At 42.2% G+C, this 22457-nt stretch overlaps 1 protein-coding gene across 1 annotated transcript in view; it reads right to left on the bottom strand.

Annotated features, from left to right (window-relative positions):
- ASAH2 (N-acylsphingosine amidohydrolase 2) overlaps nt 1–22457 on the bottom strand; it is an 81170-nt gene that overhangs the window by 54625 nt on the left and 4088 nt on the right. Inside the window, exons 2-5 of the mRNA XM_072803725.1 lie at nt 11101–11216; nt 8771–8902; nt 5782–5987; nt 4215–4364 (exon numbers count right to left, since the gene is read on the bottom strand). Of these exons, the coding sequence (XP_072659826.1) occupies nt 4215–4364; nt 5782–5987; nt 8771–8897 (483 nt within the window). The 5' untranslated portion in view covers nt 8898–8902; nt 11101–11216. The remainder of the gene's footprint in view (nt 1–4214; nt 4365–5781; nt 5988–8770; nt 8903–11100; nt 11217–22457) is intronic.

Here is a 22457-nt window from a genome sequence, read left to right as displayed (position 1 = left end):
GACGGCTCTCAAATTTTAAAAGGGAAAGACTACAAGCAGCTCATAGACATTGCATCCTAAACGACACTTTCCATATAAAGTCCGACACGTGGGACTTGAAGGAAAAGGAAAGAAAAACTCAACCATCTGTGAATAGCCATTATAATTAGCATGTTCCCTCCATCATGAGAGGAGGATGTTTGAACAGAGTGAAGAAGTTACTTGAATGTCGACAGCTCACCCTTCTGTGTTCACTTTCCTATCACTGACACACCTGGGAACCTGCCATAGAAAGAGCTGGAAAGCCACTCTGTTCTCCTGTCCTGCCCCACTGCTCAGTGATCTTCCCGGACCTTCATGCCCTGCTGGAAATTTCATCAATCCGTAAAGCTGAGACTGAGAAGCTCATGCGTTCTAAAGAAGCAGAAGAGCCCCCGTTTAGCTACATTTATTTTCCACACCTTCCCTTGGGTTAACCTGGGATAAGGAAGTTGGTGCATTTAAAGGCCTTCCCACGGCCTCTGGATTGCACGGGGAAGTAACAATAGGAAGAGATGGAGAAATGGTGGCCCGTTGACTTCACAGCCTTCCCTCCAGAGTCCCCAAAGTCCTCCTTTGACCCTCCCATTTCTTCTTATGATCCTACCATTTCCCCATCAGAAGCACAGCTGATGCTCTGAGGATGGAGTAAGTATCGTGCTAGTGAGTGTGGGTGCTGGCCCTGGGGTGCCTGCGTGTGCGCCCCAGCCCTGGCGCTTCCTAGCTGGCTAGCTGTGCACAAGCTACTTGATCCCCTGCAACTCCCTTTCCCAATCAGTCAAATGACATACTAATACCACCTCCCTCATTCAGTTGTTTGGAGGATTAGATTCATTAATATATATGAAGCAATTAGTGCATACCTCATCGTGGGAACTATGCAAGCACTAGCTTTTATTTCTATTCATTCCCAAATCTTATAAGCAATTTTTGTGACCTCTTACTACCATATAGTATCGCTGCCACCCCATTGACGTAAGACCTTTGTGCCAGCCTCACATGGCATAAGAGAAATTTCCAGGTAAAGTTCAAATCCTTCCAGCAACCCTAGCTTCCCTTTCTAGTTCACTCAGCCTTCCAATGCATTGCAAAACCCCGCCGTGTTAAATCTCCCCCGTTTGAAATACCTAATATGGTTACTGTTTTCTCCACTGTCCCCTCACCAGTAGAGCCTTGACATGAGTTTAACAAAGCTGCCAATTTGTGTCCTCACCCCCAACCTCAGTCTTTCATCTAAACATCACTGGTTAATTATCCTAAACCAAAGCTGGGTTTGCAGTACTCCACCACTCAAATGTTTTCGAAGAATCCCCATCACCTACAGAAGTAAAACTAAACTGGCATCCCAGGCCCTCTTCAATTAGGACCAATGTACCTATTGGTCGTTGGCCTATTTCCAGTTACATGCTTACGTGTGTCCTAATAGCACAAATCCCTGTCTCTTCAAAGGGATGTGCCTTGTGCCTCCCTGTGGTCAAGCTGTCCCCTCCATTTGATAGCCCACCCTCCCCACATTAACCATTTAAAATTCTTCCCATTCAGGACAACCCCCGTGGCCAAGCGGTTTAGCGCCGCCTTCGGCCAGGATGTGATCCTGGAGACCCAGATTGAGTCCCACGTCAGGCTCCCTGCGTGGAGTCTGCTTCTCCCTCTGTCTGTGTCTCTGCCTCTCTCTTTCTCTCTCTGTGTCTCTATGAATAATTAAATAAAAAAATAAAATTAAAATAAAATAGAAAAAATAAAATAAAATAAAATAAAATAAAATAAAATAATAAAATAAAATAAAATAAAATTCTTCCCATTCAGATAAAGCAGATGTGGTATATGTATATATATATATATAATGGAATATTATTCGGCCATAAGAAAGAATGAAATCTTGCCGTCGGTAACAACATGGAAGGACCTTTGGAGTGTAATGCTCAGTGAAATAAGCCAGTCAGAGAAAGATGAATACCAGATGATTTTACTCATATGCTGAATTTGAGAAACAGAACAAATGAACAAAGAGAAGAAAAGCGACAAACAAAAAAAACCCAGATTTCTGACTATAGAGAACAAACACAGATAGTTACGGGTGAAGGGGATGAAGAGTCCATTTGCCATGATGAACACCGAGTATTGCATAGAGTTGTTGAATCAGTACATTTTACTCCTGGAGCTACTATAACTCTTCTGCTAACTATGCTGGAGTTAAAATAAAAATCTGCCCATTCACATGTCAGATCCACTATGAAATTATCCCCTACTTTCCAGGCCCCTTGTGGTGGTTCTAAAACACCGTGTGTCTACAAGTTCTTCGATACTCCTCCCTTTCAGAGGGCACGCTGTGCTTTCCCATCCCTGAGTGTGACCTGGACTTGGAGACTTGCTTCCAATGGACACAATAGGCTGGACGTGCAACTTCTGAGCTGGGTTAGGAGAGGTTAACCCGGGGTTTCTTCCCTGCTCGTTCTCTGGCATCACCCACTCCGAGGGAAGGGGCTGTTCTAGGCCACGAGGATATGGAAAGTAGGGAAAGGAGGCCTTCTGCCAGCAGCCACACAAGTGAATCATCTTGGAAGTGGATTAATTAAGCCTTCCAATGACTATGGCCTTTGCCAACACCTTGATTTCAAGATACCCTAAGCCAGAACCACCCAGCTAAGCCAGTCCTGATTTCCTGACCAATAGAATGAAAGATGTTTTCTGTTTTAAGCAGCTGATTTCTGGGGCTATTTGTTACTCAGTAACAGATAACTAACACATCACTGTACTGTACTCCAGTGAATTATAGTTACTATGTTTTTCGATTCCACTCCCTCCTCTTCTCCCCAACTGGCTAGTGAGCTCATAGGGAATGTGGGTTCTGACTCACTCGGCTGTGTGCCCCTTGAAGTGACCAGAGTACTGTGCCAAAAAAAAAAAAAAAAAAAACAACCACACAAAAACAAACAACAACAACAAAAAATGGGTAGTCAGTGCATTTGCCCCTCCAAGATAATAGAATAATGTCACTTGTAAGAATGTGGGCTCTGGTATCAGGCACATGTGCGTTCAGAACCCAGCTCTACCATTTGATAACTGTGTGAATTTGGGAAAGTTCCTTGCCTTCTCTAAGACTCTGTTGCCTTATCCATAAAGTGGGGATAACAACAAACCCACCTCATAGTTGTGTTGTAAGTGTAGGAGTGGACATCCAGAGATGGGGGTGGTTTCCGCTCCCCCCTTGGGGAGCTATGTTGGAGAAATGCCTCAAGGCGCCCTCATCATCGCTCTCGTGGGCCATTTCACACAGCGGGAGGAACAGGGTTTAATAGACGAGGCTGATAGAATGTGACATTGAAGAGTAGACATTTAACAGTCACTCTCCTGGTGCTCCAGCCTCTCTTCTTCCTCACCTTTGTCAATATGTGAGCAGACATAGGGAGAGCACACTCTCTTTCTGTGACCTGATCCCATGCAGAAACTACAACTGCCTCAGGGCCAAGACACTGGCTTAGAAAGACAGACCTGGAAGTCCATGCCCATCTCCCTACTTCTCCTTCTCCCTCTGCACATCTTACTGCTGCCTGCCCAGGACCCGTGGGCACCCTTCCACTAAGCTCAATCTTCCCCACAGAGGGGGCAACACGGGTCTCAGTTTGAGGAGAAATCACAGAAAAGTCTGCCATATTCTACAATAGAGCTTAAGAAGGGAGAGAGCCAAAACTACTCTTTCTAAATTTTATTATGGAAACATTCAAACACATGCAAAAATAACGAGAATAGCATAATGAGGCCTCCATGTACCTCTCACCCAACTTGAGCCATTTATGGCCGACCTCATTTCAGTGCCGTGTTTCACTTCTCATCTGGCTCCTTGCACCTCTTCTCAATTGTCTATACACTGGAGGGAAGGGTTAGTGAATAATTGGAGCCCTCAGGCTTCTATCAAGGAGGATTAAATAAGGGGACGTGTGTGAAGGTCGCCTAGAACGTAATAAGCTTTCAAAACACTAACATTAATAATGACAAAGAGCTGTCAGCAGAACTGAAAGCAAGTTTGACCAAGAGGACTTAGACTGCCATCGTCTGCTGGTTTGTCAAGAGCTTCTAAGGGTGGAGGGCAGTGGAACTCACTGGATGAGAAGCCAGGAGGGCTTAGTTACTGCCACACTCACTCACAGAGCTTTTCTTTTAAATCATGTCATTGCGTTGTCACCTCAGCCACTCACCTCCAGCCTGAGTCGCTGGGATACCATGCCTATGTCGATGCTGACAAACACCACTCGATTGGAGCCATCGGGCTCCGCCATGACGAAAGCACGACTGTACAGCCTGGTGAGGATGCCCCGGGCATTCTGGCCAGTTTTACTGTAGCCCATCTAGAAAGGAAGAGAGAGTCAGTGCCAGTCTGCCTCACTCCCCTGCCACCAGAACCAGGCACACCCACACAAGAAGAGACCACATAGGAAAGGCAAAGTAAAACACAATCCACGGGACATCATGGCTCTGCGTGAGATAATACGATGTGTTTTCAATAATAAAGCCATCATCGTTTTCTGTGCAGAAAAATGTAAACACACAGTAGCCATCAGTTTGGCAGAAGCCATTCACAGGCCCACGTGTTAAGGAAGGGGCTGGCGTGGCTTGGGCATTCCATTACCATATCAGAGACCTTCCAGAGTTTTCTGTTCTTTCCTCCTGCCTAAGGTACTATGGAATGAAGTAGTTCCCCTACCACCGTCCCACATTCCCAGGAACATCCTAAAGACTGAAGTCTCCCTCTCTTTGTTTTATTGGTGTGGGATCTTCTTCTTTCTCTGAAGAAAATGGTTTCTTTACGATTAAATAATATCTACTGAAGATGTCTCACTCTGGCTTTCTTTTCTTTTCTTTTTTTTTTGTTTTTTTTTCACTCTGGCTTTCACCCTGTTGACCGTCCCTCAACTGAGTCAGATCAAATCTACCTATTGCAAACCCCCCTCCTCACCGTGTCATAAGGCCCACCCATAAAGTCTTCAGAATGCTCCCTCTACTGCTTGCTTTGCTCCTCATAGGCGTGTTCACTTAGGGTTTGTAGAGCTATTTCTTAGAAAAGACAGTAGGGAATAATTCCTAGACTCTAAAGATGATTTATTAGGAGGAAGAAAATCTCATCAAAAAACCTCATGTCCTAGCTTCCTAGAGAAGGGTTGAGGTGAATGAATATATCCACCATCTCAACCAAGATATTGCATGCCAGCAGCCAGTGGGCCACACTCGACCCACAGACGCGCTATCCTTGGCTTACAGTGTCGGCCTCCACTAGGCTTCCAGTTTTAACTAGACTTGCCTATATTTTCCAAGTGAGTGATTTAGATCCTCAGGTCTCTGATCCAGAGATTTTCCAGCTTCTCTTGAAAAGACTTTAAGATAGGGCAGCCCTACATGGCAATAATTGCCAAAGCCATGCACTTTCCAGTTGTACCCCACAACTTCCCTGCTGCCCTCCAAACTGAGGATTCTTTAGACACTTAAAGACTTACACGAGCCAGCTTCAGTCCTTTATGGTACCAGCTCATCCCCCATGGTATGTGAGTTTGCCAGCCCTGCCACTTCCATTAATGAAAAATGGCCAATTGGCTTTATAAAGGAGTTGCAGTTGAACACACGGTCCCTCTTTAGAGTACAATATTCATAGTGTTAGCAGTAAAGTCAATGGAAAAGTGAGAAGATGATGTGATCATCAGGAGTAAGTGTAGGATGCAAGCTATAACATTACTTGTCTCTTTCTCCTTGAGGAGCCCATGATTTACCTACCAAGTTGATATCTGCTACTTGTCCTGTGCAGTCAGCTCGCCCAACACCAATATGGTAGCCACTAAAGTTCTGAAAGAGAGGAGGCTCTGGGGTGGTGACCACTGGCGGTGTCGGGGTGGCTGTTGTGCCATGGGTGAGTGTTGAGCCTTGAGTGGCTGTGGAGCCCAGGGTGGTTGTAGAGCTCTGGGTTGTGGGAACACCTGAATCTAAAAGCAAAATAAAATACTCAAGGAACAACATTCCAGTCCACGTATTTGTTGGCATCGATTAGAACACGTAGGTTCAGGTTCCTAAGGAGAAATCGTTATATATTCTCTTATATTTAAAATATATGGTAAGAAACATCTCAGGAACTTGCTGTATATAATAATCCTAAAGAAGATCTTTCTCTTGAACTGGAGATACTTCACCCTAATAGTCAAGGCCCATGTCAAATGTCCTTCAACTCCCCATTCCTTGTCAAACTCATGGCCCTGCACCTACTCCCCTTGCACTTCTCTAGACAAACAAACCAGGTGCCAAATTCCTGGCACAGCCTACTAGATCTAAACTCCAGGGATCTGTCTCCACCCTTCTCTGCATTCAGAGACCTTACTTCCCTCTTGTCCACCAACCAAGCTCCATGACTCCCTTCCGAGTTGGTTCATTTCCATCACACTCAGAGGCAGCTCCACTAGGTTGAGCTGGGAATGCCACGCCCCTCCTCATCTCTATGCTGCCCCCTCTTCCCCAACTCTCTTAAGCCTTCAGAATGCAGACTAGATCATATATGCTCAACATAGCTCCACCTGGGCAGCCTGGTGGCTCAGCGGTTTAGCGCCACCGTCAGCCCAGGGCCTGATCCTGGAGACCCAGGATCGAGTCCCACGTCAGGCTCCCTGCACGGAGCCTATTTCTCCCTCTGCTTATGTCTCTGCCTCTCTCTCTTTCTTTGTCTTTCATGAATAAATAAATAAAATCTTTAAAAATTTTTAAAAGCATAGCTCCACCTTATTTTACTCATATCACCATCTACATATATGCGTGTACATGTCCTATGTGACTATCACACACACACACACACACACAGAGCATCAAGGGAGGCAGAATGGCACAGAGCCTACAAGAGCAGATTCCAGAAACAAATACCCTGTGTTTGAAAATGGACTCTACCACTTACTAGCTGAACAAATCACTTACCCTGTTCTCCTCTGATTATTCTCATCTATAAAATAGGGGTAACAATACTCTACTTGCTAGGGCTGTTTTGAACAATCAATACGTTAGTACATATTAAACGTTTAGAATAATTGCCAGCATATAGCTTTGGTCCTATTTACATATTGAGATATCTTATATATGCTTGTTATTTGTTTGTTTCCACCCCAGACAATAGCCAAGGTGGCCAAGGCAACAGATGTCACTGTCACAAGCATCAGTGCTCAGAAAGTACTTAGGAGATTGACTGCTGACTCCCTGGGATCCTGAGGACTCAAGAAAAGCTAGAGGTCACCTAGTCTGATCTCCTCAATTTTATGTATATATGTATGGAGCCCAGAGAAGGAATGTAACGACGATTTCACGGACAGCACGAGATGAATCAGGTCCTCTGACTCAGAATCTAATGCTATTTCATCTATATTCACTGTGCAGTTAGAATCCATATTTTCTCAACCACAAGCCCTCGAGAGATCAATTATTGCAAGGAAGGAGGCAGGCACCTTTGCCTTATTGATACCAAGTAGGAATGGAGTGCCAACCAAAGCAAACCAAGTCCAATGGCCAAGGGTGAGTTCTTTGTGACCTCAGAATCTCAGGTTCTACATCTGGAAAATGGTACTAAGACTAGCACCTACCTTTATAGAAGTTTTATGAGAATTAAGTGAGAAAAGTATGTAGACTCGTGACCATAGTGCTCAACACACAGCAACTACTCAACAAACAGCAACTCCTACTATAAGAATAGTTGATCACCTCCCTGAATCTCAGCCTCTGGATTCTCTAACTTTAAAAGCCCAAACTGAGGAAGTCTTATGGGTCCTTTCTTTCCTAGCAGTTCATGCCCCTGCTCTCCACACCACTGGCACAGAGAATCTCTGTCCCTCTGTGTTTGCAGGGAATTGAAAGCTCAGGGTCATGGTAGAGAATGTGCTGGAAAGAAGAGGCCACAAGAGGGAAAACTGAGATGAAAGCCTTTTCTGTTTGGCCTAAAGCCAGCCCTCCCTTTACTTGGGTCAAAGCGTTCAACCCCCACCTGTCTTCTCTACTTATTTATCAGTATAGGGCCCGCCATTAAAGTAGGGCTCCATCAAAGATCCAAGGGCCCAATATTGCCTGTAAATGTAGCCTACATCATCTTCAAAAACTAAATGAATTCCCAATATTAATATATATATCAAGAATTGCCTAATCATCCATTCTCGCTTCTCTTGAAAACTCTGGGGATCTGAGTCCATGTGACCCCATGACAACTAACAGTTGGCACTCAGGAGGGGCTGCAGATCGTTGCCCCACCCTGTTCCACCTCCTCACTCCACTTCATTTATAAAACTTGATCGGCCTTCCTAAGAATTTGAGTTCAATGCTTTCCACAGACTAGTTGATATTCAATGGGTCTTTCATTCTCCTTTTGTCCCCAAGAGAAGATGATGCCCAAGAAAAGTCAAAGAGAAAGACAGGAGCATGGGGCAAATGCTCACTTTACTGGGCCTTGAAGAATTCTGAATAGGGCTTCAGTCAGTGGAAAAGTGACAGATGAGTCAGTGCCATGTCAGAATGCCTGTCAACTGACTATTTGGGGGCAAAGGTAAACTTGATAAAAATTGCTATCAATGCAGAAAGGGCAAATAATGTAAAGGTGAGCTGGCCATCCTAGGCTGCTTAAGTACACACTGAACAGCCCTGTTATCGGCATTATCAGCAGACACTGTTCTTTGCCTTGGCGTCCCCAGTAATCAAGAAACTTCCCACAGGCTAGGAATAGCACCCAAGAGAGCCCACTACAACTTGCCTTTGTGATTTTCAATGGTCCCACTGGTGATAAACAGGAGGCTGAGAAGGGCTACCGTGACAGCGGTCATCATCACGAGCAGGAAAATCAGGAACGTCTCTAATGTGGAGAAGGTGCGTTTGGCCATCTCTCCTGAGGAAAAGCAGAAATGGATGAGGCAGGAAAAGACAGGATCACAAATTAAAATGAATGTGCTTTGAGCTGCCCCAGCCCGTGATGTCTTAGTGCCACCGCACAAATAGATGATAGTGGCCATAGCAGGTACAGAGCATACCTGCCACTAGTTGCATATGCCAAGCCATGGCAGACAAGACCAGTCAATTACAGCACTCGTTGGTGAGCTCAGATGTGGTTTCCAGACTCTTCTCAGCACAGTGCTCATTCTAGAAGCCACCACTCACCATTTGGCATTAGCAACTAAGCTAAAATGTATGTGTATCCCTTGGCTGCATCATACTGTTTTCGTTGGTGGTGATGATGCTATCTGCACACCGGTCGATGTGGGAACACTTCCGTCGACAGGGGTGATCACCCTTGGTTAGGGCTGTCCCCTATGGTCATGGCCTAAGGAAAAGGACCTTGTCTATAAGGAGGTGTCTACACACAATTTTGGCCTTTAGGGATCCCTGGGTGGCGCAGCGGTTTGGCACCTGCCTTTGGCCCAGGGCCTGATCCTGGAGACCCGGGATCGAATCCCACATCGGGCTCCCGGTGCATGGAGCCTGCTTCTCCCTCTGCCTGTGTCTCTGCCTCTCTCTCTCTCTCTCTCTCTCTCTCTGTGTGTGACTATCATAAATAAAAATTACAAAAAAATAGTTCATAAACCGTGGCAACACTGAGTCAGCATTCCTGGGTGCCAAGAGCTTGTAGAACATAGTAGCTGCTGTTCCTTCAGAGGGGGCATGCGTCCTCCAACCCACCACAGACTCTTCCCAGTGGCCCTTTTCTATCTAAGTTACTACCTTATTTTGTACTTATTTTATTTTGCAATCCCTGGACTGGAGTTTATTTATTTCTTTAAAGATTTTATTTATTTATTTGAGATAGAGAGAGAGCACAAGAGGGGAGGAGGGCAGAGGGAGAGGGAGAAGCAGACTCTCCGCTGAGCAGGGAGCCCAACGTGGGGCTCGATCACAGGACCCTGAGATCATGACCTGAGCCAAAGGCAGACGCTTCACTGACTGAGCCCCCAGGTGCCCTTGGACTAGAGTTTAAAAATCAGTCTAACAGCAAACATTTCACAGGTAAGGCTGAACTGGAAGTGAACAAAGAGACTGGCACATCTTCCTAAATTTCTTGGTCATTAGTACCCTTTCCTTGTCCACTTGTCACCACCATGGTCACTTTCACTGCTACCATCAGGGACAACTTCAAATTTAAGGCAAAACAAATTAGTTCTGATCTCGGTCCCAACATTCACTGTCAGCCCTCAGGAGTCAGGAAACACTTCTAACCTGTGCCTCTGAAACTTGGACGATCCAAGTACATTTACTAGTCCGTAGCCGCTAGCTCAGTGGCAAACCTCAAACCCAGTGTACCTAGTTCTTTCTAAAAACTTTGGTTTCACTCATCTTCCTCCTGGCTGGGAGAGTTGCTGCTCCACCAGGACAATTCAACAAGGCCGAGCGGCAGCAGACCTCCCGACCCCAGAGCATCTACACGCACATGGCACATACGTGTGAATGTGGCCACATGGTAGGAGCCTATACAACACACAGACATGGCTCCAAATCACTTTTGTGTGTGTGTGTGTGTGTGTGTGCTAGTTTTATTCTTCTGAACTGATTACCACCAGCAGCATTTTACACAAGTCAACAGTGGCACTTGATCTAACATTAGAGTTTCCAGCTCTAACTCCGATTTCCATCATGTACTTCATGGGTTTCACTGCCCTGTTGCCAGAATTACCGCCAACATTATTACCTTTCTTTTTTAACCGGTTCCACTATTTATTTTTCATTGATGACTACAATCTGGATTCAAATCTAAAGCAAATGCCTTGTCTGCCTTCGGAATACACCATGGAGAGCTGAGCTAATGGTTGGAACTCAAAAGATTTGACATTTCCCACTGGTTCTCGCTTGATCTGGCACAGTTTGCAAGCCCAGTGATGAGGCTGGGACACAACAGCAAGCCACTTGCCACATCTCTACCATGCTGAGGTCTCTGTTTTTCAAGATCGTGAGAGTAAAAAGGTAATAATTTGGCAAAACGGGTTTCCAAAGCTAAGAAAACCGACTGAAGCTTTTTGCATTTCAGCAAGATCTCTAAGACAAAGGGATGATTCAAGACCCCTCCCTCCCTCTCCAAGAAAATACAAATACTCTTACCTGATTCAACCAATCAAAAGAAATCCTGCATCCAGTAAGGCAAATGACCATCCAGAATGTCGTTCCTTTCCCCCCTGCACGGTGCTCAGCCAAGATTTCTCAGCACGTTCTGAAACCTAGTGAGGAAAGATGTTCACAGTCATGCCTAGGAGAGTAGAGTTCTCATTAGCATACTGGTGTGGGCTTGGTGCAGGACGAGATTAAAGTGTATTGATAACAAGAGCCGTCTGCAAACTCTCCCCTGGGACAGACTGATACTGAGGTAAAAGTTGCAGAAGATCTGCTGGGCTGAAGGTCATTGACTTCAGCATTTACACACCTCCCCAGCACAGCAAGCTCTGTGCGAGGTCTGTAACCTAGAGCACCAAAAAAAGAGCACCTGCTTTATTTGCCTCCGGTCACTCCACCAGTGCTCAAGAGGCACTGATGATGCATGCTGGACATTAGTGTGGGCTACAGCTCACGTTGAGCTATGTGTACACCAATTTCAGGTGAGGAAAGTGATTTTAACTCTTAGGTTCTTGTGCATAAAAAGAATGTGAAGGTTTAGGTGAACTGAGAATGTGAATAATGAATATACAACAGGCAAGAATGCTGTGCAACCATTAAATAATTTAATGACCTGAAACTCCTTGAAGGTATTTTAAGTTTAGAAGACATTATAATCCTGTTTTTAAAAAGTATACATTATTTATATATGTGTGGTCATGAAGACTACAAGAAATCACAGCAAGATTTTAAGCTGTAATCTGGTGATACGATTTTGAGTGAATTTTGTTTTCATTTTTTCATGAAAAATATTTTCTGTAAGAGCCGTGCACAGTTTTGTAATGGAGAAGATAAAATGTGTTACCTCCTCTTGAAGGATGTATACTGTATAACAGCATGGAGTTAAACAGAGGCCCAGAAGAGGCAAAGAGAGGAAGAAATAGGCCAACCCCCCGCCTTTGGTTCCTACAAAATCTAAGCTGTCCAGGAAGCAGTTGGAAGAACACATAGGCCTCTTCATGTCTTGCAGAGTTAAAAGAGACCAGCCCCCAAAGTCCAGTGGAAAAACTAGAGATAGAAGTGCCTTCCAATAGTGCATTTAGTAATGTGGCTTAGCTACTTCTCTGCTACACAAGGGGGGCTGGAGGGGCAGTTTGGTTTTTTTTTACATGCATTTATGCTAGAATTCTTGGTGTCAAGGAGCAGAGGTCAAATCCAGGTTACTTAAGCAGGGCAGGGAAGAGAGAGAAGTAAATTCACTGGAAGGCAGCAAAAGAAGTTGAAGACACAGGCTCTGGAAGGCCAGACATCAGGGCAGATCCAAGTGGCAGGAGCTACCGCCATGGAGATGGATCCACTCCAGCTGCGGTAGGTCTCTATGTTGCACCACTTGGGATTCAGTTCCTGAGAGACAGCATCTGACTGGCCTAGCTCAGAGCATAGACACATCCTTTCATTTGAGGAGAGACGGAAATAGTCCTCTCAATAAGACCATCATCTCCACAGAGAATGGGTAATTCTCTAGAATGAAATCAAGGCAGGTAAAAACAACAGACATCCACTAGTGACTTGCCATGAGATTGTCTCCCAAAGTTCACCCTAACAGTGGGCCTCCAAACTGTACTTTCCATTCCCCCCACCCCAGACCTCGCCACTACTTTCCTCCCCAAGGAAAGGAGCCCTGCCATGCTCATTCACACCAAGACTTAGAAGGTGGTCACCCACAGTCTAGTCCGGTAGAATCATTGTAACCAGAGTTGTAGTAGATCACATATCATTTCTTCCAGACAATATGTGAAGAACCATCCCTAAATACCAAGGGTGAGAACTGGGTGAGGAAATGCCGAGGGTGAGGAAATGCCGAGCGCTGCAGCAGAGCCAGTGGAGAAGTGATGTTGGGTCAAGGGGATTTGCAGTGCCCATCAAAACAGCGGGCTCCTGAAGCCAGGAGTAAAACTACCTGGGGGTGGGGGGAAGATAACATCACTGCAAATATTTTAACTTGTACATATATTTTATTTCTGTCTGAATGGCCCTCAGATAAAGCTTGTTTGCTAGGATACAGATAATTGTCCTACTCTACTCATTACACCAAGACATGCACGCATACACTACCACCCCTTACAGATGAGGAAACACACACAGAAAGGTTACATGGCTTCTAGAACAGGAAAGGATGGTTAAAAGGGAGCACGGTTGAGCAATACTTATTGCAGGATGTGAGCCCAAGTCTCCAGATTCCTAGGCAAGATCTCTTGCTTCTCACCAAATTCTTACTGTGTCACTTTGATCGGGGCCCTGGCATCGCAGCCTCTGGAGATAAGCAATTCCAAGTGGCCACTCCTCGTTAGCAGGTGATGAAGCAAACCATGCACTATCACAGAGGGAGAACTACCCAGCAGAGGGCAGAGGCAGCTAGAGAGAAACACATGAACTGTATTCAACCCCCAAAATGCTTCTCCCAAAACCCCAACTCATAAACCATCAAACAACACCATCAGTTTTTTTACTTATACCTACAGAGTAGGGGCCTTCAAAGGCTTGATGCTGACTTTCTATGCTCCATGCTAATCGTCACATTCTTTTTCATTCTTTGCTCCTTGCAATAATTGAAGAATAAATTATTTTTAAAAAGTATCTATTATTTCATGAAGCATCCATATTGTGGTCTTTAAATACTTTTTCTTACTAAAGGGAACAAGAGATCCTTGAAGAAATGGCTAGTTCTGGGTCTGGGGCAAGAAATACACAAAAGAAACCTGCAACATGTTTTCATACAAGGAATTAATGAAGCCAAGATGATGATAAGATGATTAGAATTATGTAAAAAGATAGAAGTTCCCTCTCAAATGGGTCAATTTGGGCATCAGTTAAAAAAAAACTGCAATAGATTGACACAAACCAAATTTGCTTAAATCCATGATGTCATAGTGATACTTAAAAACAACCTCATTGATTACCTGTAAAAGATGCTACCTTTAAAATAATGAATTCCAATTTGTTTTTCTGAAAACTGGTAAGAAATAAAGGCGGCAGGGGTGGGGGTGCAGATCAAGAATGTCCTCTGCTTTTCCTATATAAAGGCATCTTGAGATGCTTTGGGAAAGCCAATCATTGATGAGGGATAATATCTCACACTTGAAATATTCCAGCCAATCAATGAAGAAAGAATGACATCAAGAATCTAGATGTTTTGCAAACCCTTAGTGAAAAGGTGGACTCAGGCAGTGATCATCAACTGGATGCTTATGTCACTAAAAGAGAGACAAATGAATATTATAAGCCTCTGAGTGATGTGCTCTTCTCAAGTACTCTTACCAAAAAAAAAAAAAAAAAAAAAAAGGAACCCTAAATTAGATCAGCCTCTATATCCAAGTGCTTATTTATGGAAAATACAAAAGACAACCAACTATAGTAGAAGACACTGTGAAGATGCATAGAGCAAGCACAATCCAGACTGAGAAAGGCTCTGTAGGACAAATGACCCAGTTTCTTTAACAAAGAGATTGTTAAAGTGGAGTGGGAAGGAGAGGTGAAGAAGTAAGAGGATAAGGAGCAGGAGGGGAAGGAAACAGGAGGAGGGGCAGAGTGGAGAGGGGAGAGAAAGGCAGGGGAGGAGAGGAGAATAAAGGAGAAGAAACTGCCGATTAAAAGAGGCTGAAGAGACGTGTCAATCAATTTATGCTGTATCACCCAAACCCTCATTATTTAGAACCTTATTCAAACTGGTTTTGAAATTTATGAGACAATTGGGAAAATTGGAACATTGCCTAGATATTTGATGATATTAAGGAATTATTATTAAGAATGTGTGTATGATAATGAAGTTGTAGTCAGATCTTTGAAATAGTCCTGTCTTTTAGACATATTCTGAAACAGATTTTTTTTAAATAAATAATATCCAAAGTGCAAAGATTGATGAATGGATGGATTGGCAGATGGATGGATGGATGGATGAATGGATGGATGGATGAGTGGGGGGATGAATGAGTGGGGGATGGATGGATAGGTGGATACAGAGATGGGTAAATGGAAGAGTGATGGACGGGTCGGGGGCTAGAATGATGGGAAATAAGCTTTGCTCTTTAGTATGCCTGTGGAGGGAAGAGATGTGGTTTAAAGCGCTGTTGGTTCTATAGAGGGCTTCCCTCAACACTCTTTCTAAACCTGGGTGGATGCCAACACCAGACGCTCATTTGCCTAGAGTCCCAGATGCAGTTTCAGTTCTGTCTTTGAGATGCACTAGTGTGAGATTTTGATTCAGAACTGAGCCACATAGGAAGAGACACTCAATTGTACATCTGTTTTGTTGGTTTGGATCGTGGCAGCATGACTGAGACAGTAGTGTGGTGACTTCTTCTAGATACTACAACCCCTTCTCTATTTCAGGACCATGACCAAAGCAGCCCATCCCTCAGCAGCTCAGGTCTGTATTTAAGTCGACAGGTTTTTCCTGGAAGTTCAACCCCAATTCTCTGTTTTGAGTCTTCACGATGATTCGGCAAGTTATCTCCATCCCCTAATAAATCCTGTTTCTCTTGAGCTAGATGGAGTAGATTCTGTTATCTCCAACTAAGAACCTGCCCAAGCTGAATCTCATAAAAGTGAGCATTGGACCTCCCTTTGGAGAATATATGCATTCCAATCACTGGACACTGTGTAGGCCAAGCTGCCTCTGGGAACATTTTTAAAGTTAAAAGTAATGAGCAGTCTAACACAATGGATTCTTCATTAGGTCAGAAAAGAAATTAGAAATTAGTTTTAAGTACACAGGGCTGCCATACTGTGTACTTATGGTAGGATACCTACTACCTCATACATTTTTCAAAGGACTGAAAAATCCCTTTGAAACTCAAAGCAGTCCCATTATCAGCTATTTATAGATTCACCATCATACTTGTCTCCATTGAATCTTGACCTCAAACCTCAAGCAATAGAAAAGAGGTCCCTTCTGTTCCAAGCTGGAGAGATTGTTCCTTATTAAACCCCTTCTGCACCTGTCATATGTTGAGCTTGAGAATGAGGCTAATGGATGTACTTCACTGCAGTGGGGAGCCCAGTTTCCTTCTATAACGGATGTCCCAGCTCTGACCACAGTGGCAGAGCAGAGGAGGAAGATAGTGTGCAACAGAACAGTGCACTGTGGCTCTCCTTCCCTGGGAGGTTCACAATGCCCTTGTTCCCAGCAATTTTTACAATCCTGCTTTTCTTACAGAAGAAGGTAGATAAACTTCTCTAGGGAAGCAGAGTTTCTCTCCCCAAATTTGCCTCAGTCCTGATTTTGATTCAAAGAGCAAAAAATAAAGGCAAAGATTGAATATACAAGAAGGACTGGAATTTGGAATCTGAAGATTGAGGCTTTTTTTCTCAGTGACTCTAAGCTCTCTGTTTCATTCTCCTTATTAGAAAAATGGAGACTAACAAAAACCTACCTTGCTGAAAGGTTCACACAGACAACATATATTTTTAAAGTTCTTTGCTAACTCTACAGCTTGCTGTGAATGAGTTTTTAAATTAGGCTGACTGTAGATGCCCAAGAGTGGTAGTTCTGTGCATTTAGCCTTATAACACAGTTCTTTTCTGGGTGGTTCTAATGATCTTCCCAGTAGAGTCTTACAAACTCAGTGTCCGGAAGAAGGAGTGTCCTTTGCCATTTTGGAAACATCCAGAGAGTTTGAAATGTAGGTAAGACTGGAAATGAAATTTTTCCCTATTTTCTTACTTTTAGAAAACCAACGTGGGGCTATGTAACCTTTACAGAGTGTTTGGAAATTATTCTCTTGACGATTTATCTTTTTCCAAAACCACGGATAGGAATTTATTACATTTGGCAGTGACAAATTTGACCTGTTTGCCATACAAGACTATGAAGGCAGATTGGGGGAAAACAGGCTGCAGTTGCATTTATCTTCATTTTAGGGACAAGGTTACAACATCTTTTGATGTAACTCATTTCCTCTATGTAAATCTCAGATGCTTAGCATCTTCCATCAGCACAGTGCGTTTGTGGAAAAAATACCACATTGTTCACATTATAGGGATTCCAGAAGAAGAAGATAGAGAAAGAGGGGCAGAAAATGAATTTGAAAAAAATAATTGCTGAAAACTATTCTAATCTGCGGAAGGAAATCAATATCTAGATCCAGGAAGCAGAGGGACCTTCCCCTCCAAAATCAACCCAAGGAGGGCCACATTGAGACATGGAGTAGTTAAAATGGCAAAAGTGATAAAGAAAAGATCTTAAAAGCAGCAAGACAAAAAAAGACAGTTATATATTAGGGAAATCCTATAAGGTTATCAGCAGATGTTTCAGTACTTTGGAGGCCAAAGGGGAGGGGCATGATATATTCAGAGCACTGAAAAGAAAAAAATCTGCAAACAAGAATACTCTACTCAGCAGCACTGTCACTTAAATAGAAGGAGGGATAGAGTCTCAAAAAAAAAAGTTTTGCAGACAAATAAAAACTAAAAGGAATTCATGACCACCAAACCAGCCCTATAAGAAATATTACAGGAGACTCTATGAGAGGAAAGGGAAGAATGTGAGAGTGTGAAAAGACAAGGGATTTGTAAAATTAAAGATGTAAAATAAGACACCATAAGCCTAAAACATGGGGAGGACAGGAATAAAGAATGGGTTAAAACTTAAATGACCATCAACTTAATATAGACTGCTACATGCATATGTTTTATACAAATGTAGTGGTAACCACACGTCAAATTCAAAATAATAAGTATGCAATATGAATAAAGAGAAAGTAACCAAAATATATCACTAAAGAAAGTCAACAAACCATGAAAGAAAGCAGGAGGGGAAAAGATCAGCAAAAACCTATATAAACAAACACAAAACAAGTAGCAAAATGGTAATAAATACATACCTATCAATAATTACTTTGAATATAAATGGGCTAAACTCTCCAATTGAAAGACATAGGGTGACAGAATGGATTAAAAAACAAAACAAAACAAAAACTACAAGACCCATCTATATGCTGCCTACAAGAGGTCATTTCAGACCTAAAGACACCAGCAGATTGAAAGTGAAGGGCTAGAGAAATATTTATCGTGCAAATGGAAATCAAAAGAAAGCCAGAGTAGCATCACTTATAGAGGACAAAATAGACTTTAAAACAAAGACTGTAACAAGAGGTGAAGAAGGGCACTATATAATCGTAAATGGGACGTTCCAATAAGAAGATATAAGAATTATAAATATTTGTGCACCCAACTGGGAGCATCCAAATACATAAAACGGTTAATAACAAATATAAAGGAAACAATTGATAGTAATACAATAGTACTAGGGGAACTTAACACCCTACTTACATTGATGAACAGATCATCCAAAAAGCAAATCAACCAGGAAACAATGGCTTTGAATGACACATTGGACCAGATAGATTTAACAGATATATTCAGAACATTCCTTCCTAAAACAGAAGAATATACATTCTTTTCAAGTGCACATCAAACATTCTCTAAAAGATCACATATTAGGCCACAAAACAAGTCTCAACAAATTGAAAAAGATCAGAGTCATACCATGCATCTTTTCTGACCACAATACTATGAAACTAGAAATCAATGACAAGGAAAAAATCAGGAAGAAACACAATTATGTGGAGGTTAAATAACATGCTACTAGACAATGAATGAGTCAACCAAAAAAATCACAGAAGAAATAAAAAACTATATGGAAACCAGTGCAAATGAAAATACAGCAATCCAAAACCTGTGGAATGCAGCAAAAGCTATTCTCAGAGGGAAGTATATGGCAATACAGGCCTATGTCAAGAAGCAAGAAAAATCTCAAATAAACAACCTAAAGTTACACTTAAAGGAGCTAGAAGAAGAACAAACAAAACCCCAAACTAGCAGAAGAAAGGCAATAATAAAGACCAGAGGAGCAATAAATGACATAGAAACTAAAAAAATCAATAGAACAGATCAATGAAACCAGGAACTAGTTCTTTGAAAAGATCAACAAAATTGGTAAACCTCTAGCCAGACACATAAGAAGAGAGAGGGAGAGAGAGGACCCAAATAAACAAAATCACAAATGAAAGAGGAGAAATAAACAACTGACATCACAGAAGTACAAAGGATTATTAAGAGATTATGATAAATTATATGTTAACAAATTGGACAACCTAGAAGAAATGGATAAACTCCAAGAAACATATAACCAACCAAAACTAAAACAGGAAGAAATAGAAAATTTGAACAGACTAATTACCAGCAATGAAATTGAACCAGTAATCAGAAAACTCCCAACAAACAGAAGTGCAAGACCATATGGCTTCACATGCGAGTTTTGCCAAACATTTAAAGAAGGATTAATACCTATTCTTCTCAAACTACTCCAAAAAATAGAAAAGGAAGTAAAACTTCCAAATTCATTCTATGAGGCCAGCATTACCCTGGTAACAAAACCAAATAAGGACATCACCAAAAAAAGAGAACTACAGGCCAATATCTCTGATAAACACAAATGCAAAAATCCTCAACAAAATACTAGCAATAACTGAATCCAACAATACATTTAAAAAAAATCATACAGCACAATCAAGTGGGATTTATTTCCAAGACACAAGTGTGGTTCAATGCTCACAAAACAACCAATGTGATATGTCGTATCAATAAGAAAAAGGATAAAAACCATATTATTATTTCAGTAGATGTAGGAAAAAGCATCCATGCATGATGAAATTCTCAACAAAGTAGGTCTAGAGAAATATATTTCAATAAAATAAAGGCCATCTTTGAAAAATCCACAGGAAACATCACACTCAATGGGGAAAAACTGAATGCTTTCCCTCTAAGGTCAGGAACACAACAAGGATGCACACTCTCCCTATTATTCAACATAGCAATGAAGTCCTAGCCACAGCAATCAGACAGCAAAAAGAAATAAAGGCCTCCAAATTGGTAAGGAGGAAGTAAAAATTTCACTATTCGTAGATGACATGATACTATATATAGAAAACCCTAACAACTCCACTAAAAATCTACTAGAACTCTTGTTTATTGAGAGATTTTTGATACTGCTTTAATTTCCTTGCCGGTCATGGGTCTGTTGAGGTTCTCTATTTCTTCCTGTTTCAGTTTTGGTAGTTTATTAGTTTCTAGGAATGCATCCATTTCTTCCAGATTGCCTAATTTGCTGGCATATAGTTGGTCATAATATGTTCTTACAAGAGTCCAGAGCCAGATGGCTTTCCAGGGGAATTCTACGAAACATTTAAAGAAGAATTAATATCTATTTTTCTGAAGCTGTTTAAAAAATTGAAATGGAAGGAAAACTTCCAAACTCATTCTATGAGGCCAGTATTACCTTGATCCCCAAACCAAAGATTCCACCAAAAAGGAGAATTACAGATCAATATCTCCAATGAACGTGAATGCAAAAATTCTCACCAAGATATTAGCCAATAGGATCCAACAGTACATTAGAAGGATTATTCACTACGATCAAGTGGGATTTATTCTTGAGCTGCAAGTATGGTTCAATATCCACCAATGAACCAACGTGATAGTCCACATTAATACAAGAAAGGACAAGAACCATATGATCTTCTCAATAGATGCAGAGAAAGCATTTGACAAAGTACAGCTTATTTTCTTGATTAAAACTCTTCACAGGGTAGGGATAGAGGGAACGTACCTCAATATCATAAAGCCATCTATGAAAAGCCCACAGAGAATACCATTCTCAATGGGGAAAAACTGAGAGCTTTCCCCCCAGGGTCAGGAACACAGCAGGGATGTCCACGCTCACCACTGTTGGTCAACATAGTACTGGATGTCCTAGCTTCAGCAATCAGACAAAAAAGAAATAAAAGGCATCTGAGTTGGCAAAGAAGAAGTCAAACTCCCACTCCTCACAAATGACATGATGCTCCATGTGGAAAATCCAGAAGACTCCACCTCAAAATTGCTAGAACTCATATAGGAATTCGGCAAAGTGGCAGGATATAAAATCAATGCACAGGAATCAGTTGCATTTCTATACACTAACAATGAGACAGAAGAAAGAAATTAAGGAGTCAGTCCCATTTACAATTGCACCCAAAAGCCATAGGATCCCTGGGAATAAAGCTATCCAAAGAAGTTAAGGATCTGTACTCTAAAAAGTATAGAACACTCATGAGAGAAATTAAGGAAGACACAAAGAAATGGAAAAACCTTCCATACTCATGGATTAGAAAAACAAATACTGTTAAAATGTCTATGCTACCCAGAGTAATCTATACATTCAATACAATCCCTATCAAAATACCATTGACTTTTTTTCACTGAGCTGGAAAAAATAATCCTAAAATTTGTATGGAACCAGAAAAGACCCTGAGTAGTCAGAGGAATATTGAAAAAGAAAACCAAAGCTGGTGGCCTCACAATGCCTAACTTCAAGCTGTACTACAAAGCTATGGTCATCAAGACAGTGTGGCACTGGCACAAAAACAGACACATAGATCAATGGAACAGAACAGAGAACCCAGAAATGGACCCTGAACTCTACGGTCAACTAATCTTCCACAAAGCAGGAAAGACTACCCACTGGAAAAAAAGACAAGTGTCTTCAACAAATGGCGCTGGGAAAATTGGACAGCCACATGCTGAAGAATGAAACTGGACTATCTTCTTACACCATACACAAAATAGACTCAAAATGGATGAAAGATCTAAATGTGAGACAGGAATCCACAAAAATTCTAGAGGAGAACACAGGCAGCAACCTTTGTGACCTTGGCCATCGCAACTTCTTGCTAGACCTGTCTCCAAAGGCAAGGGAAACAAAGGCAAAGATGAATTATTGGGACTTCATCAAAATTGAAAGCTTTTGCACAGCAAAGGAAACAGTCAACAAAACTAAAAGACAACCAGCAGAATGGGAGAAGAGATTTGCAAATGACATATCAGATAAAGGGCTAGTATCCAGAATCTATAAAGAACTTATCGGGCAGCCCGGGTGGCTCAGCGGTTTAGCGCCGCCTTCAGCCCAGGGCGTGATCCTGGGGTCCCGGGAATGAGTCCCACGCCGGGCTCCCTGCATGGAGCCTGCTTCTCTCTCTGCCTGTGCCTCTGCCTCTCTCATTCTGTGTCTCTCATGAACAAATAAATAAAATCTTAAAAAAAAAGAACTTATAAAATTCAACACCCCAAAAACAAATAATCCAATCAAGAAATGGGCAGAAGACATGAACAGACATTTCTCCAAAGACAAGCAAATGGCCAAACAGACAGATGAGAAAATGCTCCGCGTCACTTGCCATCAGGGAAATACAAATCAAAACCACAATGAGGTACCACCTCATACCTGTCAGAATGGCTAAAATGAACAATTCAGGAAACAACAGATGTTGGAG

Source organism: Canis lupus, chromosome 27 (assembly GCF_048164855.1).
Source record: "Canis lupus baileyi chromosome 27, mCanLup2.hap1, whole genome shotgun sequence".
Lineage (NCBI taxonomy): Eukaryota > Metazoa > Chordata > Mammalia > Carnivora > Canidae > Canis > Canis lupus.
Note: the sequence above shows the minus strand (reverse complement) of the source record. Positions and strands in the feature narration are given on the sequence as shown.